At 42.3% G+C, this 20586-nt stretch overlaps 1 protein-coding gene across 2 annotated transcripts in view; it reads left to right on the top strand.

Annotated features, from left to right (window-relative positions):
• Shroom3 (shroom family member 3) overlaps positions 1-20586 on the top strand; it is a 315135-nt gene that overhangs the window by 121607 nt on the left and 172942 nt on the right. For both annotated transcript variants that reach the window (XM_013141402.3, XM_063247226.1), the window contains exon 2: positions 4146-4300. In XM_013141402.3, the coding sequence (XP_012996856.1) occupies positions 4146-4300 (155 nt within the window). The remainder of the gene's footprint in view (positions 1-4145; positions 4301-20586) is intronic.

Raw genomic sequence — 20586 nt, 5'->3', positions numbered from 1 at the left:
TTTCATAGTAAACCAGTTGTGAGAAAGACATAATATCAACAACACAGCGAACTTTCTTGGCTTCCTTTGTCTTGTGACTGTGGATCATTTCCCAGGTCTCATTTTACTGAACTTGCTGACAATTCTGTACAGGGATGCTGTCCCTCAAGCAGCACCTCGAGTAGAGCCTGTCTGTTGTGTCTGGTGCTGTACCCACTTTTCCTTCCACTCTTGCTCTGGAAATGCTGTTGGATCCTAAGGTGAGGCCCCATATGTGAAGCTCCGTGGGGAGTGCTGGTGGGAGTCAAGGGGCCGGTTGTTTCTGCGGTTCAGTTTTCCGAGCTCACCCTGCAGGGCAGGGAGAGTAAGTGCGCAGGCCAGAGAGACCCAGACCAAAGAGCTTTGTGGGAATCTGCCATGGCAGAAGGTTACGGTACTAGAAAAACAGTAACTTACTCAGATGGCATGTTACGTTCTGTGTACTACTCTTCTTTTTCCCCGGGAATGGGGATAGGATCCAGGGGTGCCGTACCATTGAGCTACATCCTTAGCCCTCCACTTCCACCTCTTTTAAATTTTGATAGAGTATCACTAAACCCTAACCAACTTGTCTTCCCCTGCCTGGGCCTCCAGAATTCCTGGGATTACAGATATACACCACTGCATCGGTTTATGCATTATTTGATTCTTTGAAAGTGAGGGAAAGAGGGCTTACTTTTTGTTTATATGTTTACTTAGACATGCAGTGCTTGGGATCGAACTCAGGGTTTCAGGCATGCAAGGCAAGTACTATACCACTGAGTAACACTCTCGGCCTGGGGATTGCTTCTTAAAGGATAGACTGCAGGGGCAAGAGAATGGAGTGGGTATTGAAGAGATGCCTAGAAATCTTTGGAGGAGATGAAATTTGAACCTGACCTCCAAGTAAGGGTTGGGAAAAAAGGAAGAGTAAGAAAGTCTCCCCCAGGATGGGTACATCCACTGGGTTACATTTACACTGTAAATATCATGCAGCAAGTAACTGAGAGGTATGTCTAGGTGACTTTAGCAATGGCACTGTCTTCATGATTTGTAATTTATGAAAATAATAACTGTCACTTTGGAGGTTTTACAAGAAGCCAGGAACTGCTTGTCCCACTTCTTTCGGCCTCTTTGCCTGCTGCTGGGGCAGCTCTGCAGAGCGGAGGACTCCTCGATCCATCTTAATGGGGAAAGAGGCTGGGGCACCAGGAAAGTAAATAGCGCCCCGACTTCGTGTGTCTGTGTGACTTCTCCAACTCTTAACCACCTGACTTTGATGCTTCTCTGTCTAGTGCCAAAAGAGATTTTTGAGGATGTGTGTAAAGTGAGCCGCCATTTTTGTAAAAAGGAACAAAGAAAATTCATTAATGAGCTGCAAATAGTTGTTACTTTGAGAGAATAGAGTGGATGAAGCAGTTCCTTTTTGCCCTTATAAATTTTGGGTATTATCCCCATCCTTTGTAATAAATTAATATATATACAATAATTTAATAAATTAATAAAAGTATTAATTTTATCTTAAATTACTTCAGTTGCTAAAAGTGAAGCAACAACCAAATTTACAAATTTAGACTAGTATATTCTAAAATATATGTCATTGTTTGATCTGTTTTCATATATTTTAATATCTGTTGAAGATTTTTGAACATGTGGCAGCTCTGGAAAATAATTATGGAGAAAAGAATATCCACGTTGTGATCAAACAATACAGTGAATCTTTAAATTTTTTTAAAAAAAAGCTTATTACAGTAAAAGGCACATTTCCAGTAATTCCCTTCAAAATGTCCCTCCTTACTTCCGGTACACTTCCCTATTATTGTTGCTGCTCTTTGAAGCACTTCTGGAAGTCCTTCTTTTTTCAGTGTTTTTACTTGCAATGTTATGGCTGCCTTGACGTCCTGAATCCATTCAAAACATTTATCTTTCATGGTCATTTTGACTTTGGGGAAGGGCCAGAATTTACATCATGCCAAAGCCAGTGAATGCGGTGGATGAGAACACAATGTAATTTTTTACTAGCCTGACTTTCTGTTGGTTGACATTTGGCAGCAGCATTCACTGTATTTTTAACCATAACTTTTAAAAAATGTTTTATTTTTATTGGCATATATTCTTAGTACGTAATGATTATCTTCATCATGGGGAGCTGGTACATGTACATAACATGTCTTAATTCTTCTTATGTTTAATCACACTTTATAAAGACACTCATGAAAGGAGACATCAAGAACTGCTTCAGAAAGTGGCAGGGGGGTTAGGATAAGTTTTTGAAGCAAAGGGGATTATTTTGAGGAAGATTAATAGTGTATTTTACTGTAATAAATATTCTTTTAAAAATACAGACATTTACTGTATATTTTGATCACCCCCTGTAGGTCAGGTTTTGTTTACTCTTTTTTGTTGTTGTTGTTCTTATTTGATCCATTTTTTTCCCTTTCATCATTGTTGACATTGCACAGGGAGCCTTGAGGATCTGGCTGCTGATACAGCAGTGTTTTCTTCTGTTTCTAAAGCACGTGGTTAGTTACTATGCCACTTCACTCACCTGTTATATTTCTTGTTCACTCCCCTTCCTCCATCTGTTACTGTAGCCTCAGGAGGAAGAACAAAGGCGTTTCTTCTGTTTTGTCCATTGTTAAAGCCCAAGCAGCCACACAGTTTTTAGACTACTGTAAATGTTTATTATCTTTGCTGAATGAATTATAATTTTAAAATAGACTTCTAAAAAATTGTAGTTTTCTTCTTTACATCTTTTGTTTTTCATTAATGCATATTAGTAATACAACTTAATTTGGCAAATTTGTATATGCATATACCTTACTCTCTTAGTTACTTTCTCATTGCTGGTATTAAAATACCTGACAACTACAAGTTAAAGGTGAAAAGGTTTATTTTAGCTCATAGTCTGTAGAGGTTTCAGCCTATAGTTGGCTGGTTTCAAGGAAGGGCAGCAGGGCAGAGGAGAAACTGCGGCATGGCAGGCAAGAAGCAGCTACCAGTGAGCCTTCCTTTCCCTTTTTATCTCGTTCAGGCTACAAGCCTATTAGTTGGTGCCATCCACACCTAGAGTAAGCCTCCACATTATCTACAATCAGAACATGCTAGATCAATCAACAGACTAATCTAGTTATCACATATATAATCCAGTACCACATACCCTGATCCAGCCATCTCTAAAAAGCCTCACTTATGAGCGCGTGAGACGTTGGGGGTGTATACCTAGATATAAGCCTTGTCACATACTTTGATCATTTTAAAGAGCAGTGTTAGGCTCATAGTAAAATTAAGCAGAAGGCACAGAGATTTATATACTATATGACTCTTTCCCCACCCCTGCACAGCCTCCCTCACCATCAACATCCCTCATCATCAACATCCCTCACAGAGTGGTACATTTGCTGTGAAGGCTACATGGATAGGTCATTATCCAAAGTCAGTAGTTTACATTAGGGTTCACTGGTGCTATACAACCTGTAGATTCTGACAGATGAACAAATGATAATGTGCTCAATGCACATACCATATAGAATCATATAGAATAAATTTATTTACTTAAAAATTCTCTATGCTCTAGCTATTCATCTAGTCCTCTTCCTTAGATCTCATAACCACAGATCTTTTGTTTTCATAGTTTTGCCTCACACAGAATGTCATGGGTGCTTCTTTTATTTAGGAAAAGGCATCTAATGTTTTTCCAGGTCTTTTCATGGCTTGTTAGCATATTTCTTTTTAGTGCTGAATAGTAGCCCACATCTGCATCATTTTATTTCTCCAGTGCATTATATTTTTAGATCAAAGGGTGAGATAAAACCAGTTAGTTTCTAAATTAATAACAGAGTTGCTTCAAATAGACTTTGGGAGCTGGAGAATAAAGGGTGGGGAAGTGGCCCCTGGATGGAAGCTGCATCCATTTGCCCATTCAGTAGTGTTCCTGGCTGCCTGTTTTGGGAAGCTGGGTGCTAGTAACTAACTGGCAGCTGTGGGAGACAGGAACCTGACCCTATCTTCTCCACCCTTACCCTCTGGGTGGGTGCACAGGTGTAACCACAGCCCATCAGAGGTCTCTGCAGGAGTCCAGTCAGGGCTCAGGACAGCCAGATGATCCCCCTTGGGACAGAAGCTCACTTGTGGCTGTCTCTATGCAGATTGAAGAAGGGGGCAAAGCTGACTTGGTGAGCTCCAAACTGCAAGCTGGGGACGAGGTTGTGCACATCAACGAGGTGGCGCTGAGCAGCTCGCGGAGAGAGGCTGTCTCCTTGGTGAAAGGATCCTACAAGACGCTCAGGCTGGTGGTGCGCAGGTAGGTGCCTCACCTCCATCCTGCTGTTCCTGTCATCTCAGTCTCCCTGAACTGTCTGACCTGTAGGAAAGAGTGCAGGGTTGGTAACTTAGTTCAGACACATATGTGTGTGTGTGGGTGGGTGGGGGGGTCGTGTGTCTTTTTTTCTTTCTCATTCTTTTTGCTCACTTGTTGCATGTGAGGAGAAAATGGGGTGGAGACATAGCAGACACTGTGTGCCTGTCTTTGGAAACTCTCCATTTCCTAGTAAGCTTTGGCTTGTCACAGGGTGGGCTCCTATTACCTCCCAACATCTGGGTGATGGAAAATGACACTCATCCCAGATGCCATCAGCTCTAAGATGCTGCATGTCCTGGGACTGGAGATGTGATTGGTGTAGTAGAGATTTAGATGCTATTCCGTTAGCCACAGCTATGCTACAGATTCATCAGAACAGGTGATTCCACTTTTGGGTTGTCTTATGGTTTCAGGAATAGAGACTCTTCTGTTGGAAAAGGCTTGCTTGTGATGAGTTTTAATGTCTTAATGTAACAAGCCTTGCATTCCTACAAACCATCTCTTGTTGGAAAGGGTTTTGTATGGAAAAAATGAAGGGAATTAACATTTTTTACGTTTTTAATATTACAAAGGAAGCACTGTCTAAAGACTTTCACATATGTTAGCTCATGTGATCTACACGAGAACCCCTGGCGATAGCCTTCACTAGCTCCACTGTCCCTGAAGGTTAAGTAAGTTGTTGCAGTGAGCAGAGTTGCTAAGTGGAAAAGCAGAACAATCCAGCTTGCCTGGTCCTGCTCCATTGTGTCACTGACTGTCATTGCTTTGACCTACTAAGCCCCAGGCCCACACATTTTGGCTATTTCTGCATTGATCGGGTTTTATGTGCCTTATATGGCAGCTAAGGTTATGGCATTTGAGGATGTTCTGGTTGGCTAGAACTTTATAAGTCATAGATTGCGCCCTAATTTTCAGACTATGGAAAGCAAAGGATCACCTTCATGCCACAGATGGCTGCTTGTGGCACCGTTCACTGCTGTCTTCATTACAAGCCCTGACTCAGGCAATAGTAGCCCCTCCCAGCCACAAAAGTCAAAGCTGAGGGTGTGATCTGCTGTGTCCCAGGCACTGGTGATTCTCTTAGAGTTTCAACATGTCTGGTCCTGCTTCTCCAGCTGCCAGTGGTATAGTGGCTCCATGCAAAATTGCCCAAGTCAGATCAGCCGTGGGTCTGCAGTTCAGGGCTATTGTCTCCCAGCTGTTGGCCTTGGAATAATTCCTTAACCTCACTGAAGATTCAGTTTCCTCATCTTTAAGTGAGGGTTAAAACACATTATGCCAGGATAAAGAAACAACCTAAATATGCATCAAATAAGGCATGGGTAAAGAAAATGCATATAGTATATATGTATATATAATATATAGTACTATGTATTGTAGGATTATATATAACACATAGTTTTTATGTACACGTATACCATTATCTACCATGCATATATTGTGTATACTATTATGTGCAATATTTGGCATATAATATATTGAATACATATATTATATGCTATACTATATGTATATACATTACATAATATACTCATATACCAGAATATTGTTCAGTCATGAAAAGGAAGGAGATTACATCATTTGACAACATGGATGAAATGGAAGGATATTATGTTGAGTGAAATAATCCAGGCACAGAAAGACAAAATCTTCTGATCTCACTCATATTTGAGAGTGGAACACATGGTTGCCAAGAAATAGGCATAGGAGAAATGAAGACAGGCTAAAGTCAAAGGATATAAACTTTCAGTCATAAGTTCTGGGAGTCAAATGCACAGCCTAGGTAATAGAATTAATAATACTGTATTGTATACTTGGAACCTTCTTTTTTTTGTCTTTTTCCTTTTCATTGGTACCAGGGATCTAACTCACGACTGCCTGCTTGCAAGGCAGGCGCTTATGCCGCTGAGCTAAATCCCCAGCCTCTGGAACCTTCTTTGAGAGTGCATTTTAAGTGGCTACTGTACTCATACCCGCAAGTGTAACTGTTGTGGATTAATTTGATTATGGTAACTATAACATAATGTATACATATATCAAATCATAACATTATCCATTTTGAACATACACAGTTTGAGAGGAGGAGTTGCAAGCATCAAGCCCAAGGCCTGGGATATGCTAAGCACGCCATCTACCTCTGGACTGGGACACAGTCCCACTGGCTATGGACAGTGGTTATTTGTCACTTATACCTCAGTAAGGGGTGAGGGAAAGTACAACCTCCTCACAAGATGATTGGACAGGTTAAATGGAATATTCTGCACCAGGCACCCCCTCTTGTGCCCTGCAGTCTTTGGCCACATATGACCCTGCACAGCTAATAATGTGGCCTCACAAGATGGTACACTTTTAACATTACAATGTTACTTTCAGCAAAGGATTCATTACTCAATTCCATAGTGCTCATGTACAGACTGTGCAGGTGACAACGGAATGCCTTATTGGGACCAGATAGGTACAGGACAAACTCTGCCTTCTTTGCTCACCATGTGCAGGCTGTGGATTGAAACCCTATGGACATTTCATGAACATGTTTGGCTTGGTGAGCAAATGTAAAAAAAATTACAGATGATAGTATTTCAATGCATCTATGTGTGAGTGTCCCTGTAAAGACAGGATGATTACTGTTAAGCAGATGTGATCATCAAACTTGGGCTTGTTGTATGACTGTAAAATAATAAGTTAAAATATATTTTAAAAGGAAGTTTTGTTCCCTATATACATTAATTCTATTATATATTTTATATGTGGCCCAAGACAATTCTTCATTCAGTACAAGCCAAAAGGTTGGGACACCAGTGCTCTCCATAGTAACAAAAGATCTTCTGCTATTATTTATGTTGTTGGCCAGCTGTGCTCACAGGCTTATTCCTCTAGGTCAAGATTTGAGTAAAACACGTGCTCATTTCAAAAATGGGACTGACTTTTCAAACAAATGAGTAGAAAGTTTCAGAACTCTTAGGCCCATTCCTTTTGTATGGAAAAGGGCCGAAGATTTGAATTCAGCTTGGTATTGGAATGCAGACCAATTTGAGAGTACTGGCATTTATCTATTGAAGGCAGCTGGTGGACTGCACATTCCTAATGTGTCTTTGATGGCCCATTATGGCTGGTGGATTAACTTTGGAAAGGTTTCTGTTCCCTGCCCTGAAGTGTAGTCATACTGCTTTCCAGATGTGCTGTGTAGTTGGTGAATGTATGAGATTTGAATTATTACTAGCAGGCCTTTTGGAGAGATGGTCCTAAAGTTGAAATCTGGTTCTGTTGTTGGCAAATTATGTGAACTTAGATCTCTCTCAAGCTCAATTTCCTCGTTCGTTAAAATAGAAATAATAATTCCTGTTTCAAAAGGGCATTATAAGGATTTTAATGAATAAAGCATAAATGTGTAGTAGATGTGCAGTATTTCTGATAGAGTTATTTCCAAAAGATGAAAAATATTAACAAAAGATGAGAAATATAAAATAAAAAGTGGCCTTTATTCTGAGAACACGGAGAGAGATGACCGGCACCCCCACCGCTGGCGTCCGGCAATCTCTCCGGCGGACACGTGGCGTGGGGGCCTGTAAATAGCCTCGGTTTGGGGTGGAACCTAAGGCGGGCATTAGGGATACACAGGTAGCCCATTGGTCCTAGGTTTGGCGCCATATGTAAATTCCCAGGGGCGGGAAGATGGCGTCACAGGTAACTTCCTAGGGGCAGGGCAAGATGGGGCTTCCTGCTTCCGGTTGTGGCTTTCCTGGCTACAGTGTCCTGTCTGGGCCAAACCTTTCAATTTCATCATTATCTGGACTGTTTTTAGCAAGAGTCATGTGGCAATATGCACAAGTATTGCCATATTATCCAATATGCTGGTTTCTGGTTATCCAGAAGCCCTCTTTATTTCTATGACAAACTCTACCATTCAAGAGCTGCCCTGCTTAAAGGTTATGACTATCAAAGAACTCATAGTTTAGGAATATCAGATCACATGATCAAACCTCACAGGCAAGTGAAGGATATAATCCAGAGTGGCAGTGCATTAACTCATTTTGAAAAACACAAGTGGGAAAAGTATCCCAAATGAGCCAAAACTCAGTATCCTTTATTACCACAGGAAAAGGAATTGTAAGTTCAGTTATGCTCAGGAGTTTGCATGGTGGTGACTCAGACTCAGAACTGACCCATGGGGGCCAGCGTGTGGCAGCGCCCATTCTGACTACCAGATGGACTGCCTGCCTATTAGGGGACTTCAGGGCCTTTTTCCCTGGACTCCAAGGAATCATGCCGCCTCAGTTCTCTGTCTGTCAACACCAAATCCCCTTTCTGACTGACACATTCTTTCTTTAGATATGCTAATGAAATCGATAAGGTTACTGAGCAGTCTTGCACTCTTTGCTTCTGGTGTGGGAAAGATTTTGTCTGAAGATGCCAATGAGTTTGTCTTACCTGATCTATTATATGTTTTTAATAGCTGAACTTTCTGAGTTTGAGGAAAAAGAACCTGTCTTTACTTCTCACACATGCTTAGCGACAGGGATTGTGAACATTAAGAGGCATGGCTGGCTGTCCGCTCTCCAACTCTCAAGAGATCCCAGAAGCTTTTTGGTCGGGATTAATATGAGCTTTCACTTGCCTGAGAAGTCTTTTTATACTCTGCCATACATCAATCTCCGGAGCTTTCATTTCCTTCAATTTAACTCATGACAGAATGACTTGTGATAGCTCGTGTATTGGCCTTCTTTTTTCCTAAATAAACTCCATACTTAAAAGAAAAAATCAGGGTAACTTCTTAGAAACTCAGTGGCAATAGAAGTCTGATTTCTGGAGAAATCAGATATATAGTCAAAATTTTTATGTCAGTATCCTGGCTCTACCTGCCTCTTTTAAACTTATTTTTGTTAGGTGAGGGTTATATTCCCGAAGGACTTCCACAGCCATCATTAAAAATATCAAGAATGCAGAGCACAGTAATGTCATTTATGTAAGTTTGGTGGATGTTTTAGCCAATGACTAAAAACAAAAGTAGAAACACCCTCTTAAAAGGCTAAAGTGACAGAAGAAATGCAAAGTCTCAAGTGAATTGTGGGTCAAAGACTTTAGCAGATCTACTGACCCCTAGAGAGAGTCGGCTCCCTCCACTGCAGGGACAGAGAATGTGCCTGTGCCTGGGGACACACAAAGGAAGGTTCACAGCTGCTGATGGATGCTAGGGAAGAAATGATAAAGAAACTGGGGCAGAGAAAGGACTTTTGGAAAGAAAAATAAACATCTTCCAGTTGGAGGAAAACTGTTGGGGAATGAAAGGACAACACAACGGGAGTTAATTAGGAAAGCAGACACAGACACACAAATAGAGTCAATACTCCAACTCCTCTCCGAAATCCACAGAGCCTTTGTGGGCAGATGTGCATAAAAGCTTGTCTGGAGGTCAGGTGACCTTCATGGTGGAAATTACTAGATTAAAGAAAAGGTGTCCTGGTTTACCATCCCTCAGTAGTGCAAGGTGCTTTAGCCTGAGGACCACTATTATGCTGTTGGGAGATAACCTATAACTTACATTGGAAAAGTAGGAGGCTGCCATTCCCCTCCAGGACAGACTGTTGGGGTTAATGCTATATATTCATCTAAAAGTTTTTAAAAATGCAGCTAGCAATCGAATTTATCGCCCTAATTGTGCTGGAGGAGTGCTCTGCCACTGAGCTACATCCTCGGACCTAAACACAGATTTTTACCTTGAGTTTGGACTCAGGTTCCCATCCAGAATTAGATCATCAGAGTGGTATTTATCCAGTGAATCCTTGATCTCAATTCTGCTACTTCTCCAACTTTCCTTGCCTGCCTTCTGCATTGGGTACTATTTTTGCCAAATGGCATCCTATTGCTAAGTTTGGCATCAGTAAATTTTTGTTTGTAGTTGGTGAAGAAAAATTGTCAAGCTTATTTCACGATAACTTTTGTACTTTTGGTTTGTTTCGATACAGGGTTTCCCTGTGTAGTTCCGGTGGCCTGAAACTCTAGATTCTCCTGCTTCATCCTCCTGTGTGGGGATTATAGGCATGTGACCTCCTTTTGCGCTTTTCACACATCTCCTGCAAGCCATGTAAAAGTCAGAGAGGATGCAGGAAATGGTGGTGAAGTTAGACTGCCTGGACTTGAAGTCTTAGGGGACTAGATACTAGCCCTGTGATCTTAGGCAAATCCTTCCCTCTCCTTTTGTTTTTTCATTTTCGTTTTCTTTTCTCTTCCTTGTCCCTGTCTCTGTCTCTGTCTCACTGTCTGTCTCTGTGTCTCTGTCTGTCTATCTGTCTCTCTTTTTCTCTCATAATCCTCCTGCATCCCACAGTGCGCAGATTATAGGTTTGTGCCACCATACTAAGCTCTTGGCCAAATCATCCAGTCTTTGTGAGGCTCAAACAAGAAATATGTGGGTACAGTGTTTAGCATGGTGATTATAGCATGAACCAACAAAAATTAAATTGTGTATTTGTTAAGAAAAGTACCTCTTAGGGGCTGGGGATTTAGCTCAGCGGCATAAGCGCCTGCCTTGCAAGCAGGCAGTCGTGAGTTTGATCTCTGGTACCGATAAAAAAGAAAAAGACAAAAAAAAAAAAAAAAAAAAGAAAAAGAAAAGAAAAGCACCTCTTTGAGAAGTCCCACCTTAATCTCTGAGATCGCCACAGCTCTGGGGCCCACACTCCCCTCAAGGGAGCAGCGCATGTTTTCAACGCTGGGTGGAAGGGTTGCTCTTTCCATCTGGCAGGGTGACATGATTGGAACAGAATGGCGTGGCTGCTACTAGGTCAGGTCTCTCTGACCCTTTATTTCTGCACTGAGTTTCATAACCCACCCAGGATTTGCAAGTCAGTTCTCTTAGTATCTTGTAATGAGCAGAGGTGCTTTTAAAAGCCTACTTAATGGATACAAACTTAATTCTATTAGCTATTAGTAAAAAGGGCTGGGCAGATTAATTCCTTTTCCAACTCATGGTTGCAGTAAAAAATAATTTCTTAGAATAGAGCAGCTTCCCCACATCCTTCATAGCTTGTCCATGCCCCAGTGGTCTGATCATTCCCTGAAAAGCATATATATGCCAGGCGAAGTGGCATGTAACTGTAATCCCAGCACTCAAGGAGGCTGAGACAGGAAGATCGCAATGCAAGCCTCGCTTGGGCAACCCAGAAACTTAGGCTGTTTCTAAAGTAAAAATTTTTCAAAAGGCTGGATATGTAGCTGAATGTAAAGGTTGTGGTTTCAACCCTGGATACCACAAGTGTACACATGTGAAATCTTACTAAAGTGAGATAGATAGGGTTTGGCTACTAGGGCTGGCCTGGAACTTGCAGTATTCCTGTCTTAGTCTCTTGAGTAGCTGGGATTAGATGTTAGAGTCACCTCACCTAGCTATATAACCCTTTTCCTAAGGGGAAAGGTATTTGTGAGGGACCCTGGCTTCAGAACAAGGATTTAGAGGATGTACACTGCAAGAGTTCTGATCCTGAAGCAGGTTATAGCTCATTGGTGGGAGGCTGGGCTCCAGAAGACTTAGCAATTAGGGGCCCTTGCAGGAAGGGGACCCCTGGGAAAGGGCCTGGACCTCCTGGTACAGTTTTATTCCAAGGATTCATCAGATTGAATTAACTGATCAGGTTCGATGGGCATATGGGACCCAGGCTGAGCAGGGAAAGACAAATTCTTTGGTCAGCATGCTGTTTTACCTTTGGTGAAATTATGATGTCAAAAGTGCTGGACATGGTGACCAAAGACCAGCAGGAGTATGATCCTACTTTCTCTGGAGGCTAAAGCAGGAGGGTTGTACATTCCAGGCCAGAGTGAGCAATTCAGCTAGACCTTGACTCAAAATGTACATTTATAAAGAACTGAAGATTCTGATCCCCAGTACAGTGAGAGTCGGGCATAGGCAGATAGGGAGCATCAAGTGAGCAGGCCATAAAAGCTGAGACAAATAGAAAAGGCATAATGATCATTTTATAGGCTGTTGCGAGTTTCTGCTCCCCTCACCACTTTGACTTTTTGAGACAAGGTCTCACTATGTAGTTCAGGCTGGCCTCATTCTCACAGCCATCCTCCTGCCTCAGCCTCTCAAATGCTGGGATTACAGGCATGCAGCATCATGCCTGGCTTGCAGACTGTTCTCAACTCTCAAGGGTTTCACCTACACTGTGCCCAGAGGTCACTTATGAGTGGCCACTTCACTATGCAGAGTGCAGATACCAGTAGGAAATATAGGTTCCAAGAACAGGCTCCCTGCTGACCAGAGGACAGGGGCAGGGCTGTGTGGACAGCGGTTGACAGTGGAAGTCTCTCAACTACACGTTGAGAGCTGTTCATGACTCCAGGGCCATCTCTCCTCCCCATGCACAACCCTGGCAGGTGTCAGCATCTCTGTCCTCCACCCTCTGTTTCTGTGCCCTTTTGCGCTTCCAAGTTCTTCCTGTGGGCCAGGGGATGCCCAGCCCTGGATATGGTTTGCGCCCTGCTTTGGAACTGGAAGACTCCCCGGGGAAATCCGGCCCTGAGAACTGTGCTAACTTAGCCTCTAGACATTTTTTCCATTTGAGCAAGTGGTGGAGACAGACGAGGGGGAGGAGGCAGCTGCAGAGGCCTTTGACCCTCAGAAACTTTTCCAAGAGCCCTGGCATCATGAGAATTTGCTTGTATTCTTTGAGGAGGTATTTCAATCCTGCTGGGACCAGACTCACAGCAGTTTTTGGCTTCCCTAGAGTTCCAGGCTTAAATGTCACCATATAGAAGTGTAGTATTTGATTTCCTAACCAGTTGTTCCTTCCCATGGAAAATTCATGTAACGTTATTGGGTTTCCTGAGAGGTATGCAATAAGAGCCCTTTACTGTAATGAGAAAAGGGACATTTTTTCCCCGGCAGATATAATAATAACTGCTATTTTTACTCAGTGATTACATATGCTCACTGGCTATGTGCTGAACCCCAGGAACAGACCTGATTTTAGTCCTGGGATGATGTGTCTCTACTTCAGACAAATGTGTGCCTGATTGGCATTACCACATTACCTTGAAGGAATGGCACTCAAATACGTGTCTTAGCCTTTGGAATCTGAGATCTGAGTTCTGAGCTCACAACAGAAGCCATGGGGGATCCTTTTCCCCAGCTCCAGGTGTGGATGCCTCAGCCAGAACTAGTCAATGAGGATGGCTCCGGTTTAGAATGTGACCCAAACTCTTGGAATTCTGTGTCCTTGAGTTAAAACGGCTTAAAGCTACTCCTCATATTTAGCTGCATATTAAAATAACCTAGGAATTTAAAAACATCAAAAACCTAGGGATGCCTTGTTTTTTTCCTCCAGAAACTGATTTACTTGGTACAGGGTGTATTCCTGCTGCTGCAAGTCGTAAAAGCTTCTTGGGTGATTTTAATATGTGACAGAGTCTGGGCGCCACTGGTTCAAGCTGAAGTGATAAAGGGAAGAGCGAGTAGGTGGAGAGAGCTAGGTGGGATGGAAGGGGATGCAGGGAGGGCAGCCAGGGGCGTCGCTGAGGAGGAGAAGTGGGGGAGAACACAGCCGTGCTGATAGCAGGGACAAAAGTAGCAAAACACAGAGTTTGCTGCTGGGGCTCTGTGCTGTCTAGGAGTAGGGGGGCTGCTTGGGGCCCCCACGGTCACATTGCTAGGAGCTGTGTCTCACTGCTGCTATGTGAAGGTGTGACTTGATTTTTGAAGCTCAGTTTAGGGGCAGGGGTAAGAGACAGGGTCTCGCTGTATTGTCCATGTTAGCCCCAAACTGCTGTCCTCAAATAATCTTCCTGCCTTGGCCTCCTAAGTAGTTGGGGCTACTGAAGCAAACCACCTTGGACAGTATGTCCTACACAACGGCCATTTCATGGGAACTGGAGTACAACCAGCACCTGTCTGTCCTTACAGAATGCCCACTTGTTTCATCAGTGCCTGACTTTTCCAAATCATACTTTGCTGTTTTAGCCAAGTTCCACCTCTCTTGGGGGAAGAGGTGGAGACTAGGCTCCTAGAAAAGACTGTGAAACACTGCCCACCACGTACTGCTCAGTGGAAAACCAGGTTTTCCTGTTCTGGACAGTCCCACTGTGTACCATTGCCCTTCCTTCAGGATTAGAAGTTTTTGTGTCTTATTCACTTCAATATTACAAGCATTCTATTGAAGGTCCTGGGGAAAGGCTGAATGCACTGTGTACATTTGGGGGTGGTTGAGGGCTCTAGGAGGGTCCTCAGCCTTCGACAGGCGAAAAAGAGCCCCAGCCCATCCTGCCTTGAGGTAAACTGGGGGCTTCTTACTCCCCAACTGCTGCTTACTGAAGGAGCTACTTCAGGCCTGTGTTTGCTCCTGGCTGCCTCCTTGTGGCTCTGTTGCCGAGGGCCTCTTAGCATATGGTGAGCTCTGAACAGTCTGGTTAGTTAGTTCTTGGTGAGATTGTGCCTTCGTCTCTGTCACCAACATATTTGTGGTTACCTTGCTTAGTTAGGCTAGAGGCCTGTGCTCTGGTTTGTGGGTGCGTTTGAAAAATGCAATTTCCTGGGGGCTGGGGATTTAGCTCAGTGGCGTAAGTACTACTGCTTCTTCAACTATCAACCTTGAGTCCCCTGTGGTGGTTGGTGGGTGCTGGGGTGCATAAAATGATGCTTGGGGACTGGTGTTTACCTGGGAAGATTGCTGAGCTGCTTTTATGAAAGCTATGATCTGAGGAACATCTTGAAAGGACTCTGAAATGTTTCTTTAACCCCCCTCTTGGGAATTAATTATTGTTATTCATTGAGTATAAACAGACGGGACCACAAGCCCTGGACATCTCAAGTGGCCTATCACGGAGCTGTCCCAGGTGACATTTTCATAACCTGTGGTTCTTCGCCCTTAATACCTCAAAACAGCAAAACAGTGAATGAGAATCATTTTTCACTTGTGGATGTGTACGTATTTCTAAAGTGTTTTCTTAACTGTTTTTGTCTTTTTGAGGCAGGGTTTCTGTGTGCATTTCTGGCTAGCCTTGAACTCACTTTGTAGCCCATGCTGGCCTCAAACTTAAAGCGATCCTCCTACCTCAGCCTGAGTGTTGGGATTACAGTTGTGCACCACGATGCCTGGCAAAAGTGGTTCTTAAAAAATAAATAAATATTACTATCTATTACCCTATTTCAAGTTGTTCCTTCACTTCACTAGGGTATTTGCTCAAATGTTAGTCCCCCCATACAACCTCAAATCACAGCCCCTTGTTTCTGTGACTTCAAAGCTCCTCATTCTGGTTCCACCTGTCTCTCTCTTACACAGTCACATGTTCTTTCTCTTCTTCTCAGAATACAAACTCTTTGATGACAGGGGTTCTGTTCAGTGTGGTGATGCTTGGGTGGTTCCTGGCACGCAGTGTGTCACTGAGTCCTGTGGGATAAACAGGACCATGCACCCCCTTGCATCTGTGTGCCCCTGGGCCTGCCTGACATCACCGCTGAGCTTACATTTACTCCAGAGCCTTGCTGAGTGGCACTAATAACCAACTGTAAGCTGCTGTCTAAGATGACCTTACCAAACGGGGCCAATCGCATCTCCTGCATTTGGAGCTCATTGGGAAGGCAGACTGGGCTCACCCTCTGTCTCTGTTCCCCATGGAACATGGTGTATAGTCTCATCCCTAACTGACCACACTTCCCTGTGCCCTTTAACAGAGAAAAACCATATTTGAAGGTAGTTTTCCCTGCTATGAAATGACAGCACCCTCATTCCTCCAATATGTCTGTCTTACACACACAGGCACACGCACATGCACATGCACACGCACTCAGCCAGCCAGGTAACCATCCCCAGCCTGTGGTTGGGAATGAGGTCCTCGGAGTTAGGGCAGCTTCCTGTGGCAGGACCTGCCATGCTGTGTGCAGTCAGTGTTACCTGTGGCTTGTGAGTCACCACTTTCTCCCCCTTGACAGGCAGTGCCACACAAGGATTGGGGACCTTGGCATCATCTGGAAATTTCCAAGAGATCTCAGCCAGTGATTCCATATGTCACTTCTCTTATCTGGGCAGTGAAGACACCATGCCTACTTCATATGGAGACCATGACCAGACAGACAGTACTGGCAAAGGCAAAATTGGGCTTTGTGCATCTGCATTAATAATCTCAGCAGCACTGATAATTGGGCAGGTGCTGGTGGCCATACTCAGTAAACGCCTGATGAGGAGGACAGGTCCGTCCTGTATAAAGAGGAATGGGCTTGTTACTGGATTTGGAGATGCAAGGGTCTGGAGGTAGTTTCCAGGTTTTTTGTTTTGTTTTGTTTTGGGTTTTTTTTTTTTTTTTTTTTTTTTGCCTTTTTTCCTTTTTATTGGTACTGGGGATCGAACTCACGACTGCCTGCTTGCGAGGCAGGCGCTTATGCCGCTGAGCTAAATCCCCAGCCCCGAGTTTCCAGGTTTTTACATCTGGAACAAAAATAATTGAACAAAACAGGCAAGAATGGCAAAGTCTCACATTTATTTGAAGTAAAAAAATGCAAAACAAAATTCCCCCTGGGAGCCAAAGCAAGCTATTGGGAAGAAGCACAATACCAATCACTTCAAGTGCACCCTGAGTCCTGTCTTTTTATTCACACCATGTGTCATAGGTTCTCTGGAGAAGTCCACCTATGAGGTCCTGAGAAGTATTTGGCACCTGTATCCTGTGATCGGTCACACTTACTGTCTTACGAGCTTTGCCAGCCCTGCCTGCCTGCCTGCCTTGAGTTTTTTCCTGGTGGTGACCATTTTACTACACCAGAGCTCCAAAGATGTGGGTAAAAGAGCACAATTCCAGGTGAATTGGGGCTTACGATTCTTGCCAGTGAGGATTCAAACAAAAGTAGAAAAAAATCAAGTCTATGAAAAACAAAACAAAACAAAAAACAATGGGAAGTGGCGACTGCAAATGGCTGTGGTTGGAGGGCTTTGAGGGGCTTTGAGTGGCTGGCCCTGGAAAATATTTTTCCAGAAGCAGCTCTGGGCTGCTCTGAGAAAATGGAAGGACCTGACATTAGGTCACAGGTCTGGTAACCTGCAGAATGAGGAAGTAAGTCAGGTGCCTGAACACCGAGCCAGCGAACTCCTGGCATCTGTAAATGTGGAAGCCACACAGGCCAGAGCTGTCTTTTTTTTTTTTTTACTTAAACTGCATGGCTTTTCATTTTTTACTGCTGGCAGGAAACTAATCATTTTGGGTAGTCTGATGGTCCTTTCATGTATCTATGTGTCTATCTGTCTCTCTATCTTTCTACTACCTCTCTCGTCTATCCCAGTCCTGAAAACAGAGCCCAGGACTTCGCTCCTGCAACGCAAGTTATACTCTCTGCCTCTTATTTTAAATCCTTGTTTATTTTTTAGTTTTTATTTTTACGAGTACATATTTGCAGCTTATAATGATTACATTCATGTGGGGAATTGGTACACGTATATAACATCTTAATTCTTTTTTCTTCTTCCCTTGTCTCTCCCTCCATCTTTTGATCCTCTTCCCATGCAAAAGGTTTATCCCCTTTTTGTATTATCTGTCCTTTACTTTGCTTTTTAATAATATGTTTAGTCTCTGGATTTCTCATATCAGAGAAACCATGTGGGGCTGGAGATTTAGCTCAGCGGCATAAGTGCCTGCCTTGCAAGCAGGCAGTTGTGAGTTTGATCCCCGGTACCGATAAAAAGGAAAAAAGCAAAAAAAAAAAAAAAAAAAAAGAGAAACCATGCAATATTGAACCTTGTGTGTTTTTATTAAATGCTTATTTGTATAGTCCTTCAGCGTTGGGTATAGTTTTCACAAAAATGAGATCTAGTCAAGTGTGATGACACATGCCTATAATCCCAACACTTGGGAGTCTGAGGCAAGAGGATCACTTTGAGTACAAGATCAGCCTAGGCTTCAAAGAAAATTCAAAACCAGTCTGAACTATATTGTGAGACCCTATCTCAAAACAAAACAAAATGAGATCCTATCACAAAGTGCTGTCTATTTACTTTTGTTTTGTGGGCTTCCCTTTTCCATGTTACTACTAAAATTTTATATCATTTTTAGTGTCTGGCTAAAAACATAACGTATGAGTGCTTCATAACTTATTTTACTTTTCCTTATTGGCAGAGCCTTAAAATTATTTGTATTTTTTCTCCAAATAACAGTTGAAAGAGTATTCTTATAGTCAAATCTCTGAACTCTAGTTGAGGTAAGAATTTTCTTTTTTTGTTTTGTTTTGGTTTTTTGTATGATGATTTTCCCTTCTCACTCTGAAACATCCTTCCTCTTTCCAATCTTCTTGTGTCAGTTTTACCTCAATGTGAACCTTAAACAACTCCCATAAGCATCAGCTTTGGTGCCTGTTTAACACTGCAGATCCCTTACACTTTCCCCACATCACACTTGGGAGGAGGCTGCTATTAAAAAATGGCCTCATGATTCTAACCCCCCTTATGCTTGCTACCTGCAACACAGCAGATGTGGAGAGTCCACCACCTCGGTGATGTGAGCCTCTGCATCTGTTCCTGTTGCGTGGTCTGTATAAGACACAAAAGGATGAGATCAGTGTCAATTTGATCAACTTCACTATAATTCTCAAAAGATGGTCTCTAGTACCATGCTTCTTGGCCTTATAGTGCAAGTAACCAAAATTCTTTTCCTGATTTTTTTTTTTTTTTTGTACTGGGAATCAAACTCACAATCTTGCACTTGCCAGGCAGGTGTTTATGCCCCGGAACTAAATCCCCAGTAAGTGACCAAAATTCAAATTTCAAGTTCAGATAGAGTTTGGGGATCATTCTTGTGTTCTATAAACTTCACATCCATGTGAGAACAAAACCCAAATGCACAGAATTGGTTGTTTTGTTTTGTTTTTGTTTTTTCAGCCCAGGGCCTTTGCATGGAGCTTCATACCCAGCCATTTTTATTTATTTATTTATTTAAGGAGAAAAAAGAAAAAAACAGAAAAAGGGTACATGCAATACAAAATTTAAAAAATAAACAGTTGGGGCTGGGGATTTAGCTCAGTGGCATAAGTACCTGCCTTGCAAGCAGGTGGTCGTGAGTTCAATCCCCAGTACCAATAGAAAATAAATAAATAAAAAATAAAAAATAAACAGTAAGAAATCACTAGTTAATAGATTACATATTCTCATCTTAGAAATAGTTGTTCAAGTTACAAAATTGAAGCATATAAAGTGGACTTTCAAACAGTGAGAGTGCAAACAGTTTTGTTCAGTGATCCAAAAAAACTCAGTAATTTGGTTATCCATCTTACACACCCAAACATACATGCAGCTATAACCATTAGAGCACTTTCTTTTCTTTTGTACGATGACAATTACACATTTTGGGTTTTATTACTCCCACGTTTCTTATTACTTTTTTTTTTGTCTTTTTCGTTTTTATCGGTACCGGGAACCGAACTCACGACTGCCTGCTTGCAAGGCAGGTGCTTATGCCGCTGAGCTAAATCCTCAGCCCCTCTTATTACTTTTTGAAGAGAGTAAAACCAAATGCGACATATCAGAACAGAGTCAGTCAAATCAAAAGGATGGACATAATAGATAATGTAAAAACAAAATACAAGGTGATCAACAATGGTTACCATACTGCCTCTTGCTATCTTAAGGAGAATTGCCAGTTATAATAAAATTAAACAAAACAGTAAAGAATAAAACGAAAGCATTGGAGACATTACAGGACTTTAAAAGAAGATAATAGTCAACTGGAATGAGCGTCATAATGAATCTTATTGTCTTCACAGTTTTGCCTATACTTTCGAACTTGGTACTATCAAGCAAAGCAGAATAGGGGAAAATCAGTCAAAACAAGATGATGAGGGGGCTGGGGATTTAGCTCAGCGGCATAAGTGCCTGCCTTGCAAGCAGGCAGTTGTGAGTTGGATCCCGGGTACCAATAGAAAAAAGACAAAAAACAAACAAACAAACAAAAAAACAAGATGGTGAAGGCAATACAGGATTTCAAATCAAGTTAATAGGAAATCAAAGTAGGTTACTATAATGTATCCTGCTATTTTTTATTTATTTTTACCATAATTAAAAAGATAAAAAGAAAAAAGTAAATAATTAAAAAGGGGGGGGGATTGAGATAAAAGAGGGCATAACAACAGAACAGCGCAGGTCAAAACATAACCATTTAAGCAAAATAGTGTTTCACCACAATATATCCTGACATAAAAATAGTTACCATAGTGTCTCTTTCCTTGAAATCTTTGAGTATAACTTAACATACTGTAGCAC

Source organism: Cavia porcellus, unplaced genomic scaffold, assembly GCF_034190915.1.
Source record: "Cavia porcellus strain 051 isolate PalLab524CR breed Dunkin Hartley unplaced genomic scaffold, mCavPor4.1 scaffold_4, whole genome shotgun sequence".
Lineage (NCBI taxonomy): Eukaryota > Metazoa > Chordata > Mammalia > Rodentia > Caviidae > Cavia > Cavia porcellus.
Note: the sequence above shows the minus strand (reverse complement) of the source record. Positions and strands in the feature narration are given on the sequence as shown.